General features: G+C 34.5%; 3 protein-coding genes and 1 pseudogene across 4 annotated transcripts; all 4 read right to left on the bottom strand.

Annotated features, from left to right (window-relative positions):
- Positions 1-2,833: 2,833 nt before the first annotated feature.
- On the bottom strand, positions 2,834-5,007 carry LOC108831820 (F-box/LRR-repeat protein At3g59200-like). Its single transcript, XM_057010264.1, has 4 exons — positions 4,885-5,007; positions 3,763-4,709; positions 3,484-3,624; positions 2,834-3,372 (listed from the first exon to the last, which is right to left on the bottom strand). The coding sequence occupies exons 2-4, from the start codon at positions 4,669-4,671 to the stop codon at positions 2,971-2,973; spliced, it is 1,452 nt and encodes a 483-aa protein (XP_056866244.1). The 5' UTR covers positions 4,672-4,709; positions 4,885-5,007; the 3' UTR covers positions 2,834-2,970.
- A 157-nt stretch (positions 5,008-5,164) lies between these two features.
- On the bottom strand, positions 5,165-7,457 carry LOC108861309 (F-box/LRR-repeat protein At3g59250). Of its 2 annotated transcripts, XM_057010228.1 has the most exons (5): positions 7,321-7,457; positions 6,123-7,115; positions 5,882-6,022; positions 5,389-5,794; positions 5,254-5,356 (listed from the first exon to the last, which is right to left on the bottom strand). In XM_057010228.1, exons 2-4 carry the CDS (start codon positions 7,098-7,100, stop codon positions 5,408-5,410), a joined length of 1,506 nt encoding a protein of 501 aa, XP_056866208.1. In that variant the 5' UTR covers positions 7,101-7,115; positions 7,321-7,457; the 3' UTR covers positions 5,254-5,356; positions 5,389-5,407. The 2 variants fall into 2 exon arrangements, with proteins under 2 accessions (XP_018490648.1, XP_056866208.1); XM_018635146.2 differs by having other exon boundaries at positions 5,165-5,794.
- Positions 7,458-12,342: 4,885 nt separating this feature from the next.
- LOC108860193 (putative F-box protein At1g58310) lies at positions 12,343-14,233 on the bottom strand. Its single transcript, XM_056985815.1, has 4 exons — positions 13,849-14,233; positions 13,219-13,796; positions 12,987-13,127; positions 12,343-12,902 (listed from the first exon to the last, which is right to left on the bottom strand). Exons 1-4 carry the CDS (start codon positions 14,231-14,233, stop codon positions 12,519-12,521), a joined length of 1,488 nt encoding a protein of 495 aa, XP_056841795.1. The 3' UTR covers positions 12,343-12,518.
- Positions 14,234-15,515: 1,282 nt separating this feature from the next.
- Positions 15,516-17,131, bottom strand: LOC108831815 (F-box/LRR-repeat protein At4g14096-like; annotated as a pseudogene).
- Between the last annotated feature and the right edge of the window lie 5,774 nt (positions 17,132-22,905).

Below are 22,905 nucleotides of genomic sequence, written 5' to 3'. Positions count from 1 at the left end.
ACAACCTATATTTCCAGTGTGTGTATTATATAGAGGGAGAGATGCAAAGGATCGACTAGAGTCTAGAACTGGTAGTCGTAGGTGGTGACTGGCTCCCATGGACCAACTGTTTGTATGTAACACATATTTGAATTTTGTTTTGTTTTTTACTATTAAAAATTGTTGATGATGATTAACCAACGAATTAATTATTCATCTGAAAATTAACATAAATTATAAAATACGGTTTGATACGTTGAATCGTAGACGTTAGACTACGAATGCCAAAAGTTGTATATATGTTGTTTAATCTGAAAGACAGGTGAATATAATCGAAAAATACTTGTGTTCACACGTATAGGAAAAGTTTAGAGACCACGTCTCTGTTTACTTGTATTGTATCTGTATGTGGGAACATGTGCATGTATGCAAAGATGCACTGTAGCAGTATAATGTACATTATACACATGTGAGTGTGAATATGAAATCTCACGCGTGGCGCAGTGCATTTGTTTTGCCAAAAATAACATTCACTTGTCTGTTTAAATCATGTCGTATTGATTTGGTCGCACTTTTTAATAAGATATAATCTAACAAGCGATTTTTTATAAAACAAAAATTCATCATTTTTGACAATTTTCTGTTTGCATAAACTCGTATTAGTGATCAAGTGGTAGCATGGCGTTTCATAGATTCTATGAAAACTGAATTCGAATCCGTTTATACTCAGATTAACTCACCACGTGGGGTATTCACATAGACCCTTCAGCTCCCATGAATTAGACTCTTGGTTATATATAAAAAATTATGTTTGCATAAAACATTTTAATAAGAAGCATTGTATCTATCCTAGTAATGCCGTCTATTTGTAACAACATTCGCATATGACTTAATTTAATTGTCTTGAATTTCGTTTTAAGAAACATAGTAATTCACAATCTTTATTCTATTTCAAAACAGCAAAATATTCAAAATGAAATTATTTCAACAAATATGCATATAGATACATCCTTTTTGTAACAAAGGACGGCTTTAAATTTTACATGTCGACGACCTTGTAAAACTGCTGTTGTTATTCCATGAAAAATGGTTCATTCACATGTGTCATCTGATGGTCCATGCAAGCAAAAAAAAAAAACTTAAACCTCAGCATTCACATCTATGTTATTTTTGCTATATTCCATGACTCGTGATGTCTGCAGTCTTGAAGAGCCGACATGTTTTGACCACGATCAAATGCGTTTTTCATTGGGTGTTCACACTAAGTCTTAATGTATACTCCATAAGTCCCCCAAAACAATGTAGTTCGAAAGACTCAAACCTAATTCATGATTATTTGAAACGAATAATGATATTTAAAAGCTGTTCGTTGTCGTGCTATGTTGAATTAATAACAGTGGCTGCTCAAACAGCTAATCAACACAATGTTTGAATTCTCAGGCTTTAAAATCTACAAAATAATAGTTAAAATATCATTAAACTATATATCAACCACATGTTAGAGTTTTCCTATATAAAAGTTGACAAAAAGAAAAGTTGGTGGATGATTTGATAAACGTCCGCATTTTAATCAAGGTAAATGAACACGATCCCAACAAAAAAATTCTTGCGTTTTTCTTTAAGAAATAAATGTTTCAAAAAAAAAAAATGTTTCAAAACTTTTTTTTTAAAGCAATGAGAACACTATAGCATTAAGCATTCGGGTTCATGATCTGGATCGATTATTTTCAGGTTGTTTGCAGGCCCGGCTCAAAACGTTAGTGAACCTTGTGCTATATAAAATATTTCTCCTAATATTAAGAGCATCCTTATTGGAGTTCTTCCACAAAGTCCCCAATTTTTTTTTTTTTTTATCATGAAACTGCAAGGGCTGTCCCTTATATAAATGTTTTTCCTCCACTTTCTGCCTTGGTCCTCTCTCCTTTTCCTTTAAAGGATGTCCTTAAGGCATCCCAATAATGATGGTCTAATGGTTGATTTAAAAATTTGGACCCTTGATTTTAAAATTTTCAAAATTTTGGACCCTAAAACAATAAGAAATTTTGGTGAAAAGATGTGGACCCTGTGCTCTTGCACCTTGGGCACTACCCCAAAGCCGGCACTGGGTGTTTGGAACTCATTTTAAAAACCGATATATCTTGGACCGGATTGGTTTAGTTCTAATTGGATTCAGGTCAGTGTTTTATTTTATGAAACCGAACTGGAATCGAATTATTCTCTAATTACATACAGTTCAGATTTAGTTCTGATTTTAATCAAGAAACAAACAAACCACCAGTCCGAACTAAATCTGAAAAAAAAAAACGAAATGCTCTGATGGGCCATATGTATATTCACAAGCTAAAATAGCACACAACTCTTTACTTACCAAGTACATAATGATAGTTATTGATTCTTGGTGTGTGAAAAGGTGAGGACAAAAAAAAAAAGATTTCACTTTTTAGGTGTACTGAATCTAGAACTTTTGTTAGAAAGTCAAAAGACTTTCTACACCACCAGTACCCTCTCAATCACACAATAACATTTTCCAAGCACTACTCATATAGTCATATCTACAAAGAAAGAGAGAGGGAGCATGTCTCTGCAGATATACAGAAGATGTGAACATCATTTTTTATTGATTTGACTTTTTATTTAACATCTTCTCTTAATCCAAATGGTCTTAAATGGGCCCCCCTTTCTATATGTTTCTCTAGTTTTGGCCGAAGAACACTAACTCAATCGTTTGGTTTCTCACCAATTAGGCTCACCACCATTCACCAAATGCAGCATTACAAGAAGAGAAAAGCATTGGCTTCTGCTGCAAGTTAGCTCTCAAAAAATGAGTTCAGAAAAAAACATTTTTGAATTGTGATTTAACACAAGACATAAACTTAGCATCCTCAATTTCAAAAGAAGTACAACAAAAGCATAACAAACCAGTCAGTAAACAAAGACGCTGAGCAGCGTACAAAAGACAATAAGCAAAAGGAAACCTTGATCGCTTTGAGTTTAGGTCACAGCCTTGAGAAACCAGGTATACTCTTCTTTTGGAGGAGCAGACCATTTCTTCGTCAAGGTAGAAGGCAAAGTAGAGGACAAGCTAAGATTCTGCGAGATTACTTGAAGGTTGCACTTTGGTGAAGCTATTGTAGATATACTCTGAAGCTTCTTGGATAACTCAAACACAGAAGGATCATATGATATGTCGAAGTAAACTACCAACTGTTCAAGCCGTGGCATTTTCTCCAAGAAATGCTTTATCTGCTCTTCCTCCATCCCATCATCATCAATGTGTACAGACAGAATGATCTTTAGCACCTTGACAGTAGAAGATGAAAGGCAACAAGGATTCTTCAGAGGTTTACAATGGCACATGTTCCCACATCCTTTAGTTCTTTTGTGGACAAAACCCTGAAAGAAGCATTAAAGGATGGTCTCAAAGTCAAAAATTACCAAATAAGAATGAAAACAAAATGATCTCAAAGGTATGTAAGGTGGTTGACTGATAAACAACAAAGATACCTTGAAAACAAGTGTCTCTAGGTTTGGACAATTCTTTAGCAGACCCGGCAATGAATCCCATCCAACTTCTTCATCACTCTCAACCGTTAACTGAATCAGGTTGTTAAACACAGGTGTTGCTTCACAACAGAACGCAAGTACCTGAAACAACTCACTTGTGATCACTTACTGAAGCCATTGTAGCCAATATTTACATTAACAAAATGTTACAAAACTCCTTCCAGGTTGTTTCTAAGTATTATTCTTTGTAGAATAAAGATGGGGATTAACAATACAAACCTCAAGTGTTTTGGCAGATAGATAGAGGATCTTAACATTGCATATCCCCTTGAAAAAATTCGTTGCATTACCAACCATCTCCTTCTCCTCATCATCATCGCTTTCCAAGTAGTAGTCATCATCCGAAGAGCCTGCATCTGCACTCTGATCTTCAGTGAGTCTAAGACTGACATGAGCTTCAACGAGGGACCTGAACTTCACTTTAGGATACTTCTTCGCAATATTGTCAGAATACTCCAAGTACTCAAGCCTCGGAGCATCAAACGAGACGCTCTTGGGATTCTCATCGTTGTCCTCGCAGAAAAACTTCAGCCTCCTGAGGGTTTTGACAGAGACAGAGCAAGACTTCCAGTGCTCCCACCCGATATTCATCAGAACCAACTCCTCGAGCACAGGACAGCCAGAGAGAAGCTTCGCAAACCCAGCACCACCTTCTTCAAACCCAACGCAGTCCATATCAAGAGTCTTGAGCTTTGGAAGAAACACCTTACCAACATCATTGCCGACACTGAGACCATCTCCCCCTTCTAACTTCAGCTTCGAAAGCGTCTTGCTGACAAAGATCTCAGGAGGTAGAGGATAGTCAGAGACGGTCAGCTCGAGCTCCGAGACGCCGCGTCTCAGCACGTTCAGTATCCAAGAAGTGAGAGTATCTGGATCAGGATAATCGGAGAAGTTGAGAGAGAATCTGTTTAACTTAGCGTTCCCTCCCAGAGCCAAGACTCTGTCGACAAAACCCACGAAGGTTGGACTGTCTTCATCGCCTTCGAAATCGAGATTCGTCACGGAGGCGAACAAAAGGCGCCACCTTTTGGAGAGAACCGATGTGGAAGCTGCTTCCTTTGTCGGTAGGAAAGAGAGTATGTGCGATATCAGAGGGTTTGGCAGACGGTTGAACATATCTTCCATCTTTTTTTTTCGGACAAGAGATTAGCAAGACTTAGAACCTGAAACAATTACAAGAACAAATAGGGTTTTTTTTCAGAACGACATTGTCTAATTGCAAAACAGCACTAAAGTCTTGTCCTTTTAACAAAATTGTAAGGTTCCAATCAAGATTCATAACCGGAGAAAACCAAAAAGCAAGATAATTTAATTGCAGGAGGAGAAGAAGAAACTTACATGAGGGGGGTGGTGGTGAGAGGAACCTCGAAAATGAAAAAGTAGGGTTCTTCTTCTATGGTTGCCGTCAGTGAGTGAGAGAGAGATATCAATGTGGCGGGACGGGTATTCCAACGCTAAACGACGTCGTATAGGTGTTAAGTGAGAGACCGCTCCACGATTTTGGTTCTTGAATTCATTTAATTTTTCATACAACTCGGTCCTGACCAATGTGGTTAAAGTAAAATGCATACTGAGAGAAGCTGAAACAGTCAGACACCGAGCGAGGAAAAACAAATCATTTGAAAACAGAAGTCTTTTTGAATTGAACAATTTACAACATTACATGAGAGAGCTTGGTTGGAGTGTTACTAGACGGGTTTACCAAACTTAAGCATATATCATCAGCATGAATAACAAGAAAGAGCATAGACAAGACTGTTGAACAAAAAAAAAAAAAAAAAAAAAAAAAAAAGCATAGACAAGACTTAGACTAACAACCATTGCTGGGCGAAAAGACAAAACATAACAACACAAGTCCTTTCTAAAGAAGACGACCCCATTTTCTCACTACGGAACATGGCACAGTAGATGATAAGCAATGGTTATCAGAGATCACTGTAATCTTGCACTTGGGTGAAGCTACTTTAGGATGCCACTGAAGTTGTGCTGACACTTCATTCACATCTTCGTCAAAAGATGTTTCATAATACAATACAAGTTGTTCAAGATTCGGCATCGTCTCTAGGAAGTGTTGCACCTGCTTTATCTGCTCCACTATGTCCTCATCATCACCAAAGATTTCTCCAAATTTTAATATCTTTAGAACCTTCACTGGACTTGATGATAGGCAAGTAGAAATGTACGCCATCCAAAGATTGCACAAGCACTTGTCCTCTTCCCAACAGTTTGCAAATTTGTGATGGAGTCCCTGCCAGCATAAATGACAAAACTTCAAACATCTAAAGTGGTTTGGCAAAAAATGTGAGCAGATGCAGTAAAGAGTAAGAGTTGGTACTTCAAAGACAAGGGTTTCAAGTTTTGGACAATTCTTGAGTAGGGCCGGTAGTGACTCCCAAGCTACATCTGGGTCAGTCTTAATGGTTAAGTGAATCAGGTTGTTGAATGCTGGTATTGGTTTACAACAGTAGGTAAGTACCTGAATCACAAAACCACATCAACAAGGTAAAGAACAAGCGTTATTTGAGTTCTAAGAGCAACAATAAGATACAAAGAGAGAGAGAGAGAACTGGACCAACCTCAAGAGTGTCATCAGACAAGTAAAGGATCTGAACATTGCATATTCCCTTAAGAAAATTAGTTGCATTACCAACCATCTCTTCCGGAGGTGATCTGTCGTCATTTGAAAACTTTGCCTTCATAATCTGATCTTTTGTCATTCGAAGGTCTAGTCTAGCTTCAACGAGGGAACTAAACTCCACCTTGGGATACTTGTCTGCAATAGTATCAGAGTAATCAAGGTAAACAAGATCCGGGGTACTAAACGACACACTCTTGTGGTTTTCATCAAAAGTCCTCGAACGACGAACCACTAGTCTCTTGAGTGTGTTATGAGAAACATAACAAGATCCCATAAACTCGAACAAGTTGTTAAGAACTAACTCTTCAAGCGCCTGACAACCCGAAAGAAGCTCACGAAAGACGCATTTTTTCACCATGACATAGTCAAGACACAGTGACTTAATGTTAGGAAGAAAAACATCATTCACTTTATCAATGGTTATAACATCTCTAACTCCTATTTTCAGCCTAACCAAAGTCTCGCTCACAAACATCTCTGAAGGGAGTGGACAACCCATTTCAGAGGAGATGTCTAGATCAAGATCTAACACACCACGCTCCAACACCTTGAGTAACCAACCAATGACAATAGCTGGATGAATTACACCTTTACACTTGAGGGAGAATCTGTTTAAAGGAACGTTACGGTGCAAAACCAACGCTCTATCCACAAAATCCACAAAACTTGTTGGAGTTTTGCTCTTTTTTCTTGTTGAAGGAATCTTCTTTCGGCGACCCTTTCCAGGATTCAGATAGATAGAGTCGTTGAAATCAAGATTAGGTGTAAGAGCAAAGAGATATCTCCACCTTTTCGCTAGAACAGAAGTAGAAGCAGCTTCTTTAGTGGAAATAAAAGACAAGATGTGGGTAATAAGACAATCTGGTAAGCCGCTGATGTAATCTTTGGAACCAAGATTCAACCTTTTCGAAGACATAGCGACGGGATCAGCCTGAACAAAAAGACATGAGAGTAAGACATTTCGGATAAACACTTCTTTTTCATTTCAAAGTTCTAAAAATCACTAACAACAGCTAGAATAACGCACAAGTGGCCGTGAAAGATGAAAAACTAGGGTTCTAACATAACAGAATCTTGGAGCTCTAGACACATGCTCACAACAAAAAAAGGCACAAAATCAGAAGAAGGAAACTTACTCAGAGATCAAAAACAGACTGAGAAGGTTCGAATGCTAGAGGGGAGATGTGTCTATGCAGTCGTCGCTGAGAGTAAGAGTCGGAGACAAAAAAAAACACATTTGTTCCTAAACTGACATTGATACTCAAAATATTAAGTATTCCACGCATCTAATCTATTAAAAGTGAAGTACAAATTAGAATTAACCCTTAGTTTTTCTAAATAATTACAAGTCTATGCCACTAGATTTTTTTATCATTTAATTATATTTCTAAATTAAGATTATGGAATCTTACCAATTATCTAAACTGATATTTTTTAAACTTGATTATAAAAATATCTAAACTGATATTTTTTAAACATGATTGTAAGAATCTTTTTTAACCAAATATTCTAAGAGTAGCCTTCCATATTCTCATTGTTCACTAAATCACTTTCCAATATATTAAGCAAAAAATACATGTTATATATTCGGTAAATATTAATTTGTTTTCCTAAACTAAATTTGATTTAAATATACTTCATTTACTTTTCCATTAAATCAATGTCAAAAATATATATTTTTATCAGTTTCAAAAACTACTTTTTTTATTGGACAAACAATTTATGGAAATTATAATATCAACTCTTCATTTAACAAATCTAAACGAGAAAGTATCACCAAATTTGAACCTAAACTGGATAAATATCCAAACGGATTTATATTATTCAAATTTATATGTTATATTATTTTTATTTTTAGATTTAGGTAAATATAGAGTATTTATAAATTTTGAAAATTTAAAAATAATTTAAACGAATTATCCAAACCTGTAAAGATCCGAATCAAACCGGGACCAAAATTTATAAACAACCGAATACAGCTGGAATCTTTAAACTCAAAAAACTCAAATCCGAATAGATTTTAATCAAATTCGAGTGAGTATCCAAATATAAACCTCTAGCTTAGTCAATGTAAAATGATCAAATATTATAAATACATCATTTAGTATAAATAAAAAAATTAAAATCGAAAATTAGTATCCGTGCGGACGCACGGGTCAAGATCTAGTAATTTCATTCATTACGCAGTCTAATTTTTTTTTACGCCACTACTCGGTCTATTTTAACTTTATTTAAAAACTATTAATATATGGTCATATATTTTAGTATAAAATTATATATATATATATATATATACTATATTAAAAGTCAGAATAGTCAAATGGTATACAACATTTTTATTCATAGTGGGAGAAGTAAGAAAATAAAAATAGTGATTTTAGTTAGGGCTTTTTGCAAAACATTTTTAGTTATTCACTTTGTTGTTTTATTATAAGTGTTATACTAGATTCTAATCCGCGTGGATGCGCAGATATTATTGTCATTTTTGTTACACAATTTGTATTAAAATAATGTAAACTGATTTTAATTATTAAAAATTAATATTATCTATATTATTACTAAAATATAGGTAAAATTTTTACTTTTTCTTACAATAATTTAAACCTTCATCACTATATAGTTTTCATAGTCTATTTTTTAAAAAAATCATATGTTCTACTATTCTTATATTTTTATATCAACATTTTCTATTTCAAATAAAATACACGATCTCAAAATATTAAGTATATATTTAGATGCAAAAATTTATGTAGATATGTTTACAATAAATAATATATATATATATACACCTAAGATTATGTAAACCAAATATATATTTTCAAATAAATGTATTTACTATTTAAATATATAATATTTACCAAATTATGGTTAAGATTACATCACAAAATCTACAATGTAGGAGAATTATATCTTTTTTTGTGCAAAGGAGAATTATATCCTTTCCATTTTATTGAAATATTAAGTAATATGTTAAGTTTCCAGTGAATTGATCTAACAATTTTTTACTACAAATAAAAATACGATTCTATTTTAATAGAGTAAATATATTTAGATGCGAAAATTTATGTAGATATGTTTACAGGAAATAATATATATACCTAAGATTATGTAAACCAAATATATTTTTTCAAATAAATGTATTTATTATTTAAATATATAATATTTACAAAATCTACAATATAGGAGAAATATATCCTAATCCATTTTTAAAAAAATATTAAGTAATATATTAAGTTTCTAGTGAATTAGTCTAACAACTTTTTTACAATAGATAATAATAGGACTCTATTTTAATAGAGTAAATTCTTAATGATTATTGAGAACATTGTTAGTTCACAAATTCACCTAATATGTTAACACAAAAAAAAACTGGAAAAAACACAAATAGGTGAGACTGTATTAGTAGATTTAAGTGAATATACACATCATTTCGAAAAAAATGTAAACATAAGACTTTTTTTTTATCATGCATGTACAATGGACACCTGAGACATGCATGTATAAAGATTGTTTTAAAACAGTGTTACAAAGGCCTGCGCAGCTGCATGTATGATGCACATTTGTATGTGGCTCCAAATTGGAAGGGTCAGTAGACAATATTGTCTACATATTGATTAATGATAAACAAAATACCATTTAATCTTCAACAAATATATATTGTAAATCACACGTCTTCAATTGGGTACATAACTATAAATATGTGGGTTCATAATTATAAATATGTGGGTTGATCAAGAAATTTATAAAGTACCTTTTCTAAATATTTAAGAACATTCTTAAATAATGATGCTCAATAAGAACCTCATTATCCTCCACGAATCATGATCTAATCAGAGTTCTAGTAGAAGAAAACATCTGGTGGTTGCTTCTGTACCAAGTTAGGACTCATGTTAACCATTATATTTTTAACCAGAAACAAAATAGAGAAAAACAAACCAAGCATGGAGTTACCACTTATCATTGCTGGGCGAAAAGACAAAACATAAAACACAAGTCCTTCCTAACCACGAGAAGGAAGAACCAAGATTCTTGATTAGAGTTTGGATCTCTTAGCAGCCTTACAAAAGATACATCCATATTTGGCTCCGAGATAACAAAAAAAAAGTGATCATGATTGGTCCAAAAGAGAACGCCGCAAGCAGAAAGGTTCTTCTAAAGAAGAAGACCCCATTTACTCACTACTGAACATGGCACAATAGATGATAAACAAAGGCCATCAGAGATTACCGAAATCTTGCACTTGGGTGAAGCTACTCTAGGATGCCACTGAAGCTGTGCGGACACTTCATTTACATCTTCGTCAAAAGATGTGTCATAATACAATACAAGTTGTTCAAGATTGGGCATCGTCTCTAAGAAGTGTTGCACCAGCTTTATCTGCTCCTCTATGTCCTCATCACCCAAAATTTCTCCAAACTTCAAAATCTTTAGAACCTTCACTGGACTTGATGATAGGCAAGTAGGAATGTCCTCCTCCCAAGGTTTGCACAAGCACATGTCCTCTTCCCCACAGTTTTTAATTTTATGATGGAGTCCCTGCCAGCATAAATGACATAACTTCAACATCCAAAGTGTTATATTCTTAATGATTATCAAGAAGATGGTTAGTTAACAAAATCTTATCTAATAAGTTACCACACACATAACTACGAGTCAGTGGTTGAGATATGGACCATACTTTCGGCCTATTTGAAAATTCAGAAAGAGAATTCATCTGTGGGCTGCATTCTTCTTGGAGATTAGTCTAGACCTTCGGTTTAGGATATCCAGATTTTACAAAAAAAAAGGTTAACACACAAAAAAAAATTGGAAACACAAATAGGTGAGACTATATTAGTACAGTAGAAATTCTATAAATTAATAAATATTATAAATTAATAAAAAAATCGATTCCGAATTAAGCCAGTTTAAAATATGATACAAATCGATAAAATAATAAGATAATAATTTTAGAAAATATTATATAAATATATATAGTATTTTTGAAATCATAAATTAATAATCTACTATATGTATATTTTATATAAGTACAAATTAAACATTATATTGTTGATTTTATATTCACAATTAAAATATCTTAATTTTTATTGACATTTCAATATATTTTGATAATATTTAATAAATCTATATCGAAAACCATATATAAACTCTATGATTTATAAAATATACACCAAATCATATAATAAAACAATATGAAAATTATGAAAGTCAATTTTTTTGAAATTTAAGTAATGTATACACAATAAAGTTAAATGCTTTATAATTTTATAAATAAATTATTCAAAAATAGAAAAAAATATTAAATTTTTTTTTTGTAAATTAATGAATATCAAAGTCCTCACATTATTAATTTAAAGAGTTTTTACTGTAGATTTGAGTGAATACACACATCATTTCGGGAAAAAGATGTAAACATAAAACTAAGTCTTTTCTTTTTGAAACTTTACATGGTCCTTTTTAGCAAAAAAAAAAAAAACACTTTACATGGTCCTGACCACATGCATCTTGCATGTATAATAGACACCTGGGACATGCATGTATAAAGATTGTTTTTAATACAATGTTTTTTTTTTTTTTTAAATACAATGTTACAAAGGCCTGAGCACCTGCGCAGCTGCATGTATAATGGACATTGTATGTGGCTCCAAATTGGAAGGGTCAGTAGACAATATTGTCTATATACCATATAAACTTAAACAAATTTAAGAAATTTGAAGGGTCAGTAGACAATATTTGTATGTGGAAATTTATGAAGTACCTTTTTCTAAATAATTATGAAACACTTCAATTGTTACAACTCTAAAAGTAATAACAAGGTGACATCTGTTGCTTTAATGTTTCAATCGGTTCTAATCTAAACTTCCTTATTTCTAAACTTCCTTATTTTAAGAACTTTTGCTAATTTTCTTTATTTTTTTTTCTAATTTTATCTTTTCTTTTTTAAGTTAAGAACTTTGGAGCTGCTCTGATGATGCTGGATAAGAAACTCATTATTCTCCAGGAATCATGATCTAAGCAGAGATCTTGAAGAAGAAGAACATTTGGTGATTTTTGTTTTGTTTTGGTCCAAGTACTTCTGTAGCAAGTTAGGTCTCGAGTTAACGATTCCTCTTTTTAACCCGACAGAAAATAGATAACAAAGCATGACGTTACCACTTGCCATTGCCAGGCGAAAGGACAAAACATAACAACACAAGGATTCCTTCCTGATTAGAGTTTAGATCTCTTAGCAGCCTTACAAAAGATACATCCATACATGGCTCCGAAATAACAAACAAAAGAAAAAGGTCATGATTGGTCCAGAAAAGAGAGCGCCAAAACCAGAAAGATTCTTCTAAAGAAGACGACCCCATTTACTCACTACCGAACATGGCACAGTAGATGACAAGAAAAGGCTATCAGAGATTACCGAAATCTTGCACTTGGGTGAAGCTACTCTAGGATGCCACTGAAGCTGTGCTGACACTATATTCACATCTTCGTCAAAAGACGTATCATAATACAATACAAGCTGTTCAAGATTTGGCATCGTCTCTAAGAAGTGTTGCACCTGCTTTATCTGCTCTTCTATGTCCTCATCACCAAAGATTTCTCCAAACTTCAATATCTTAAGAACCTTCACTGGACTTGATGATAGGCAAGTAGGAATGTCCTCCTCCCAAGGTTTGCACAAGCACATGTCCTCTTCCCCACAGTTTTTAATTTTGTGATGGAGTCCCTGCCAGCAAAAGTGACACAACTTCAAACATCTAAAGTGGTTTGAAAAATAAAAAAGTGTGAGTAAAGAGTATGTGCTGTTTACTTCAAAGACTAGGGTTTCAAGCTTTGGACAATTTTTAAGTAGAGCCGGTAGGGACTCCCAAGCTGCATCTGGGACAGTCTGAATGGTCAAGTGAATCAGGTTGCTGAATTTTGGTATTGGTTTGCAGCAGTAAGTAAGTACCTGAAACAAAAACAAAAAACAAATCACATACTACAAAAAAAAACAAAACTAAAACCATTTTAAAATACAAAAGAGAGAGTATTAAACCAACCAGAAGAGTGTTATACGACAAGCGAAGGATTTGAACATTGCATATTCCCATAAGAAAATGTGTTGCATTACCAACCATTTCTTCTGGAGTCGATCTATCAATATCTTCATTTGAAATTGCCTCGACAATCTGATCACTTGTCATTCTAAGATTGAGACTAGCTTCAACCAGAGAGTTAAACTCCACTTTTGGATACGAGTTTGCAATAGTATCAGAATACTCAAGGTAGACAAGATTTGGGGTATCAAATGACACACTCTCGTGGTTCTCATCAAACGTTATTGAACGGCTAACCACTAGTCTCTTGAGTGTGTTGTGAGAAACAGAACAAGATCCTTCAACCTCGAACATGTTAAGAACTAACTCTTCGAGCGCATGACAACCAGACAGAAGCTTAGCAAACACACTGTTCTTTACCATGATATAGTCAAGACAGAGTGTCTTAACCTTTGGAAGAGAAACATCTCTCTCCTTATTAATAGTGAGAACATCTATTATTCCTAGTTTCAGCCTAACCAGCGACTCGCTACAAAACATCTCAGAAGGGAGAGGACAACCCATTTCAGACGAGATGTTTAGATAAAAAAAAAAAAAAAAAAAAAAAAAAAAAAAAAAAAAGATCTAACACACCACGTTCCATCACTTTGAGTAACCACCTAATGATAAAAGCTGGATGAATAACATCTTCACACTTGAGGGAGAATCTGTGTAAAGGAACGTTCTGGTTCAAAACCAATACTCTGTCAACAAAATCCACAAAACTTCTTGGAGTTTTGCTCTTTTTTCTTGCTATCCACGGGAAAGTAGTGACCGTCTTTTGGTTAGGATTCAGATAGATGGAGTCGTTGAAATCAAGATTAGATGTAAGAGCAAAGAGATATCTCCACCTTTTGGCCAGAACAGATGTAGAAGCAGCTTCTTTGGTGGAAACAAAAGACAAGATGTGGCTTATAAGACAATCTGGTAAGTCGCTGATGTGATCTCTGGAACCAAGATTCAACTTTTTGGAAGACATAGCGACAGGATCAGCCTGAACGAAACCACATGGAGTAAGAAATTTAGGACAAAAACTTTTCATTTCATAGTTTTTAAAAATCACTAAGACTAGCACTAACCTTGATAATCAAAGCTGCAGAAGTGGCCGTGGAAGAAGAAACACTAGGGCTCTAACATAACATTTGTTTTATATATTTTTATTAGATAGTGCGTGATGTTTGTCAAGTTGATTTTTACCTTTTTATTATTATTTAATTTGGTTAATATCTTCTGAAACAATAGATTTGGTGAAGCTTCTAGGCAGTATAGATATGACTTAGTTCGGCGGAGATTTAATGCAGCTCTGCATCTCTAATAAGTTCTTTTGACGTGACATATATACTACCAGTACTTTATAGGGTGAGGACCTTTAACCAATGTATCAAGATTAGTTCCTAGTTGAGTAGAATATAGACGAACAAGAAACTACACACATTATCTGACTAGCCAGCCAACAAGTCACTATTAGAGTTCTTCAGAGTTGTCGTTTGATCACAACTTTTGATGTATAATGAGTTTACTTAGAGCATCAATATCGGTTGGGACAAAAAATGGTCCTTAAAATCTTTATTTTTTTTAATTTTCTGTTTTTTCTTAAAAAAAAAAAAAAAAAAAATAGAACCAGTGTTGGGCCACCACGTGTCGTGGGGCCCGCACACAGTGTGAAGGACGCAGCAAGGACGTCCTTATCTAAGGACTTTTCTCGATTGTCCTTGTTGATTGTGTACTTTTTGGTCTCTCTCTCCTCCTAAGAACGTCCATAAGGACCACGATAATGTTGGTCTTAGTTATCATATATTCGTATATAGTTATATAAGATGTTGCAGCGGATGAATTTTTGTTGTATAGATAAATCTCAAGGTTACTAGGCTTTATTTGGTTTGTAGTTGATGTAAATCCTGAATTTCTCCTATTTTGTAATTATCATAATCTTTGCCTTAATAATGATTTGCCATTGAATACGTGTGGTCTGGACCAACTTTAACACTGTCACCAGCGAGCATTAGTATGTAACCAATGTGGCTGAAATAGAATGCATACAGAGAGAAGATGAAATGGTAAGACACTGATGGAGGAAGACAAAGCATATATTAAAACTAGAAGACTTTTAGAACAACCAACATGTACGATACGCTTGCTTGAAATTACTAGACGTTTTAGCAAACTTTTACAAAAACATAACGCATACCAATCAAACATGGATAACAAGAAAGACAGAGACAAGTCTAAGACTAACAACCAAGGCTTTGCTAATCTTCTCTTCAAACTGGGAAGACGTTTTTAAAGAAGTCCAGATGTTGATGAAGTAGAGTAGAAAGTAGATGATAAGGTAATCTTATCAGAAACTACTCGGATCTTGCACTTGGTTGAGGCTACTTTTTCCAGCATCTGAAAAGCAGTTGATACTATCTTCAGATCATCTTCACCTCGAGTATCACAGTATAAGACCACTTCTTCAAGATTCGGCATTGTTTCCACAAAATACTTGATCATATCCATCTGCTTAGCTTATCCAGGTCATCGATGTTAAAAGAGATATCTCCAAACTTAAATACTTTCAGTGTCTTTACTGGACTTGATGATAGCCATACAGAAGTGCCTACCCAAGGAGTGCGATTTGTATCTCCATAATGTAGTCCCTGAGGTACAACAAAGGAGATGGTTACTACAGAACTTAAACGTTAGTGAAAAATATGTCTGCTGATGCAGTAAAGAGTAAGTGTTGTTACCTCAAAGACTAGGGTTTCAAGTTTTGGACAATTCTTGAGTAAAGAAGGCAGTGATTCCCAAGAGACTTCTAGGTCCGTCTGAATGGTTAAGTGAATCAGGTTGTTGAAATCCGGTATTGGTTTGCAGCAGTAAGTAAGCACCTGAAAGACAAAGAAAAAAATCATATACTACAAAAAACAAGAGCTAAAACCATTTAAAATACAAAAGAGAGATCGTATCAGACCAACCTGAAGAGTGTCATTAGACAAGTGAAGGATCTTAACACTGCATAATCCCATAAAAAAGTTTGTTGCGTTACCAACCATCTCTTCAGGAAGTGACAAATCATCATCTGAAACTTTTGCCTTAACGAACTGATCTTTTGTCATTCGAAGGTCTAGTCTAGCTTCAACGAGGGAACTGAACTCCACCTTGGGATACTTGTCTGCGATAGTATCAGAGTAATCAAGGTAGACAAGATTCGGGGTACGAAACGACACTCTCTTGTGGTTTTCATCAAAAGTTCTTGAACGACGAACCACCAGTCTCTTGAGTGTGTTATGAGAAACAGAGTAAGATCCTTTAACCTCTGACAAGTTGTCAAGAACTAGCTCCTCAAGCGTCTGACAACCGTAAAGAAGCTTACGAAAGAAACTGCTTTTTACCATGACAACGTTAAGACACAGTGACTTAACGTTAGGAAGAAAAACATCATTCACTTTATCAATGGTGAGAACATCTCTGACTCCTATTTTTAACCTAACCAAAGTTTCACTCACAAACATATGTGAAGGGAGTAGATAACCCATTTCAGAGGAGATGTCTAGATCAAGATCTAACACCCCACGTTCCAACACCTTGAGTAACCAACTAACGACAATAGATGGATGAATGACATCTTCATACTTGAGAGAGAATCTGTTTAAGGGAACATTTTGGTGCAATACCAACACTCTATCCACAAAACACACAAAACTCCTAGGAGATTTGCTCTTATTTTCAGGATTCAGATAGACAGAGTCATCCAAATCAAGAATTGGTGTAAGAGCAAACATATATCTCCACCTTTTGGCTAGAACAGAAGTGGAAGCAGCTTCTTTGGTTGAAAGAAAAGTCAAGACGTGGCTAGTAAGACAATCTGGCAAACCGCTGATGTAATCTTTGGAGGACATATCGACTGGATCAAAACTTTAAACGCCTGAACAAAATAAAGAACATATAAACTCAGTGGAGTAAGAAAAAAATTTGAACAGAGTTCTAAAAGGTCACTAACACTAGCATAAGATTATTAGAGTTAAAGTTTACCTTGATATATAGAGACAGAAGCGGCCTTGGAAGCAGATGACAATTAAGGTTTATAAGAAAGAAAGGGTGTATGATGACAATTAGTTGTTGTATATTTATTTGTTTGAGTGTATGATGTTTGTCCCAGTTAATATTTTATTGTTTAATTCTGCTTCGTATCCTTTGCGTTCTGACACAGAAGATTTGTTCATGCTTCTAGGCAGCAGTGTAGATGTAACTTAGTTCAGCTGACACTTATTAGTGTGTTAATGGAGACATTATTAAAAGCGTTTTGCGGTTACTTTCTTCAAAAAACGTCTTTAGTGACCAATCAGAGCTAATTTAATCTTTCGTGAACAGAGAGCAGATCATACCTCTAAACCCAACAAAGAAAAGAAAAGCCAATTAAAAACATGTTGTAACTACTTTCTTTCTACTACTTGGGCTTTCCAGAGAGGAACTTTCTCCCTCTACTTTATCTCGAGTGTGCTGAACTTTCCACTCAACATTACTCATGAACTTTATTGCATTGCAGGTAACCTTTAAGAAACTGACAGTTGACTTCGAACTTGAAGTGGAAAAGAGGATGGGGTGCACATTTTCTCATCGTTAAAATAAATCAGGTGGGCCTTATTAACAAATATTGGGCCTTTGGACCTATACTTTTTTGAACGATAAGGGTTAGAGAAACCGTTTCGTTTAATTCGTTTTTATGTTTTGGGCAACAGGATTTAATTGTTTTCAGCTTCTTATATATTTTGCGTTGATGTTTATTTGTTTTTTATAATATAACGATGATGTTGACAAGTTCAGAAAATGTTGGTTTCTAACACCATCTGCAAAGTTATACGTAACCTCTTGTAAAAAAATAACATTTGATATGTTTACTTTTTGTTTGCGGTTACGTTAATTAAACTTGTATTTCATTTTGAAATTATTGTGTCTCGTGAACGTGATGTCACTGTAAATACATCACGAAAAGACGACGAAAAAAATTGCCCAAAAAAAAAAAGACGACGAAAAATTAAATACATCACCAGTAAAACAGAATTACAAAACAAAAGTCAAACTCTAGCCTAGACCAATTTTATTTAATACAAAATGAATATAAGATTTTCTGAAGATTTTTTCTTAGTTTTGAATCCAAACACACAAATCGTTGACAAAAAAAAAAATCCAAACACACAAAAACTCAAACATTTACACTACCACTAAACTATCACCGGTTTACAACTTCTACAGACTAAATAGTTAAAACATTCAGCAATAAACCGAGAAGACATATTCATAGCGACAGAAGATCTTTGTGTGATATAAAAGTAACTTTTTTTTTTTTTTTTGATATCTCTGGTGTCTGGGCAGCCACTTTCCCAAATATCCCCCGAAGGGGTCCAGCGCCCCAGCAGTAAGGATGTTAAATCGCTGTGGCCGGTTTCGAAGCTGGGTGGCGGGCACCTCAGCCGAGGTTCCATTACCACCAGGCTACGAAGCCCGGTTTATAAAAGTAACTTTTGAATCAATGATATGTATAGTAATTTGTATGTTGCTTTTTACATAAGATTAAAGGACTTATATAAGTTTTTAATCAGTTGAACGCGTGAAGTGACGCAAGCAATATTTATTTTTTTCAGCATAACTATAAATTCCGTAAACGCTTAATCTGTAGTTAGATAATCGTGTATTATGTGAACGAGCGAGCATAGAAAAATATCAAGCATATGTTGCAATGATATATGTTGAGTGATAAATATGAAGTTCGATTGCCGGCGATGAGACAATGCTCAGACTTCTCATGCGCTTGAGAAACCTTATGATACTCAAAATAAAATAACAATGAAATCAAAGCCAACACATGGACCTGAAAATTAAAGGCAACAAACACCTACACAAAAGAAAAAAGAAAGTTGTCTTCCAAAAAAATAGGGGTTTTCATAATATGTTATGTTTAATTTCTCAGAAAAAAGTAGGGTTTTGACGTAGCAGATGACGTTGTAAAAGAAACAGCCAATCAATTTCGCTTTTTATTTTTGTTTTAGTGGTAACCAGAAGTTTGTCGTATATCTCGGTAGAAAGCAGAGGGCTTGCTTCAGCTTTAGCTTTCTTAGGAAAAAGGTCAAAACACTGTCGTCCGTTACTTTTTCGTTTCCCTCCTTGTGATAATGTTCATATCATTCCATGTACTTATACCAAAAAAAAAAGAGCAATAATTAGAATTAGTACTTCTAAGGTGTTAAACATAAAAGTATACATTTCCACTGTTTTTAATTAGTTTTTTATATGTGCATTGTATATCGTTTACAAAAATGATTTGCTATGTATATCTTTATTTGTTAGTATATAATTGATAAAAGCCAAACGTTTTTTTTTGCTAAAGATAAAGCCAATCGTTAACTCTTGTACTAAAACTATTATGCTTTGTTGGAATAAATTTCTTTTGTGAAAAAAAAAAGCCAATCGTTTTGGAGGTTCGGTTACTTCCTTACAAAACATTAGTTGTAAATGGGCAGCCCCAAGTTTGATCTTCAAAAAAAAAAAAAATGGGCAGCCCCAAGTACACCACAATTATTAGCCACTCATGAAAGTTCGATTATTATTACTGTTCACTTTTTCGTGATTTTAGTTCACTTTTTGGTTTTGACAAAAAAAAGTTCACTTGGCGTTTGTTTTATGTTCGTTTTATTTTGGGATTCCTAAAGTCTGAAATAAGCAATGCTTCCAAATAATACGAAACAAAAAGATACAAATAAATCAAATTGGTTGTTTATATACACTACTAGTTAAATGATATCGTAATGGAATAATTCACAGATGTTTTAGCAATCTAGCTACCTAGTTGCATCCCATCACTTACGGTTACTTTGCATTTGATGAAATGTTTAGCTTTGATGATACAGAAAACAGAAGATAATTTAAATTTTGCGTTTGTTTTGTCTTGTTTCAAAGTTGATGTCAGGCTTGTGAATTTAATTATGTAAACGTATAATTTATGTATTTTTATGAATTATGAGATAGAGACAATCTACTCAAGACTTTAATGACCTTAGAGCATCGTTAACGTCCGTGGTTAGTGTGTTGCTTAGGGTTAAATGTAACTAAAAAAAATAGGAAATGAGAAAACACGGCATTTAATTAAGCTCGTGAAACCACGCTGTTTAGTGTGCACCTGTCAAGAAATGAGAGGGGGAAGCTTCGGTTAAGCGTGAAACCAAATCAAACTTGGTGCTCTCTCTCTCTCTCTCTCTCTCTCTCTCTCTCTCTCTCTCTCTCTCTCTCTCTCTCTCTCTCTCTCTCTCTCTCTCTCTCTCTCTCTCTCTCTCTCTCTCTCTCTCTCTCTCTCTCTCTCTCCGACGAAAGGCGATTCGTTTTTGTCTCGGTGGCTCTACTATCGTCGGTGACGTCTTCCTCGGTGGCTCCGCGTCGACGATCTGGCTGGTGGTTCTCTTAGAAGGCGACGGACCTCTCGCGACGCTGGCTCACCTCAAATCTCCAGGTAAGCGTTTCTTGTGATATTCGATTTTGCATGTGTTTAGATTATGAATCCTATTGTTCTGATTGGCTGTTTTTTGTTTGTTATATGTTGGTTAGGTGTATTGGTAGCGAGTCTAGTGACGGAGCTCTCTCTCAGTGGAGACGAAGCCTTCCTTCTATCTCGTCGATTCGGTGTATCGGCTGTTTTTTTTTTAAACACTCATAAATAAACAACTACTATTGGAGGATATTTAATTAGAAGTTGCTTAAAATAATTGCTTAACACTCATTTGTTGTTAAAAAATAATTAAGCATCTCTATTAGAGTTGTTGGGTTAATGATGCTCTTATACTTTAATGTTTACGTTTTAAATGGATGCGACCCCAGCTCGATCATCATAACTTATCCAAACTTGTAGAGAACATCATTGGTAAGCGACCAATTAATTCCACTTCTTAGAAATAATTCATCATTCTTAAAAAAAAAGAAATAATTCGTCGCGTATAATCTAAATGTTTCAACGTGTATTATATGGTTCCGGGTTAAACTTGATCGTCCTCAGATCGAGAAGACATGCACATGCGAAGGTGTTACAAAAACATAGTATGACCGAGAATAATAGGATTATTAATTTGTCTTACGCTCCTTGGATCTATCCCCCTTCAGATTCTTGAAAGTGTCAACAAATTTTACAATCAGACAAAAGTATATGTTAAAGGATATACACATACGATTTAGATTCAAGGCTACTTGTATCTCGATGTCATTTATATGAAATGAATTCACATTTGACAAAAAAAAATACACATACGATTTGGAGTTACATGAGATCCACACTGACACGCCTTGAGCCATGACAGTACCATATATAATAGTCATGAAACATGCCAAGTGACGTCGTAAACTATTATTCATAACGTACCTACCTACCGACCTGCATATATATACTACAACAACTCTGAATAAATTATCGTTATTCTATGTGAAGTTTAGGTAAGACAAGTTAACTAGATTCTACGGCTAATCCAATTTTTCAAAAAGAGAGAGGTAGGCCTATGTGAAATGTTTCATTATACTTGTCCTAGTCCTATGGAATGGAAATCTATATGAAACTTTGTTTAATGTATCCTTCATATATTTGCATAAAAGTTACCAAGTACGAAACTTGAAATGTTTATTAATAAAATGGCTTTCTTGGTTAATTTTAGGTCGAGCAGATGATTCCAGGTTTTATTACTTATACTATTCACAAATCAACAGGACTATAGAAGAAATGTCTGGCTTTGAATTTTTTTATTCGTTCACGTGATGACCCTCGAATTATTAGTTTGGTATAAAATATTTCCGTGAAGTTTTTTTTTCTTTGAATGCGATTTCCGTTAAAGTTACAGCGGTCAATGTTTTTTATTTTGAGAAATACTGCGTCCATGTTTTTTTTTGTTAAAGGGTTTATACTGCATGCGTCCAGTATAAATCTTAGGCATGGGCACAAAAACCGGATCCGAGGACCCGAACCGGAACCGACCCAAAAAATCAGGGTATCGGGTTTACTCGGTTCTTCAGAAATAACCGTTTGGGTCCTAAACTGTTGTATCCGAAGAACCGGTATCCAACCCGACCCGAACCGAAAACCGAATGGGTATCCGAAGATATCCGAAATAAAATATATATTTCAAAATATTATTTATAATTATATGTATAATTATTTTAATTTTAATTATAAATTTAATATATTAGTTATTTTCAATAATTTTGTGTATTTTCGGATAAAATATTGTAGTTTGGATAGAAGTACTTAAACAAAACTGTGTCAAATGAGTATTTTTGGTTATTTTTTGGTACATCTGAGTAGTTTGGATACAAAATACCCGAACCGAATCGGGTAATATGGTTATTTTGGGTACTATTATCCGAACCCGTTACAGATACATTGGTTATTCGGTTATTTTCAGGTTCCTTTACATCAGAACCGAACCCACCCGAACCCGGAAAGACCCGACTCGAACCCGATCCGAAATTTTATAATACCCGAATGGGTTTTAGTTTCCAAACCCGAAAAACCCGATACCCGAAAAACCCGATACCCGAAAGAACCGATCCGTACCCGAATGGGTACCCGAACGCCCAGGCCTAATAAATCTTATAGATTTAGATTAAATATAAACTACAGACCAAGTGACCAAATGAACT

This window comes from Raphanus sativus, chromosome 5 (assembly GCF_000801105.2).
Source record: "Raphanus sativus cultivar WK10039 chromosome 5, ASM80110v3, whole genome shotgun sequence".
In the NCBI taxonomy this organism is placed as follows: Eukaryota; Viridiplantae; Streptophyta; class Magnoliopsida; order Brassicales; family Brassicaceae; genus Raphanus; species Raphanus sativus.
This window is presented reverse-complemented; position numbering and strand designations above follow the sequence as displayed.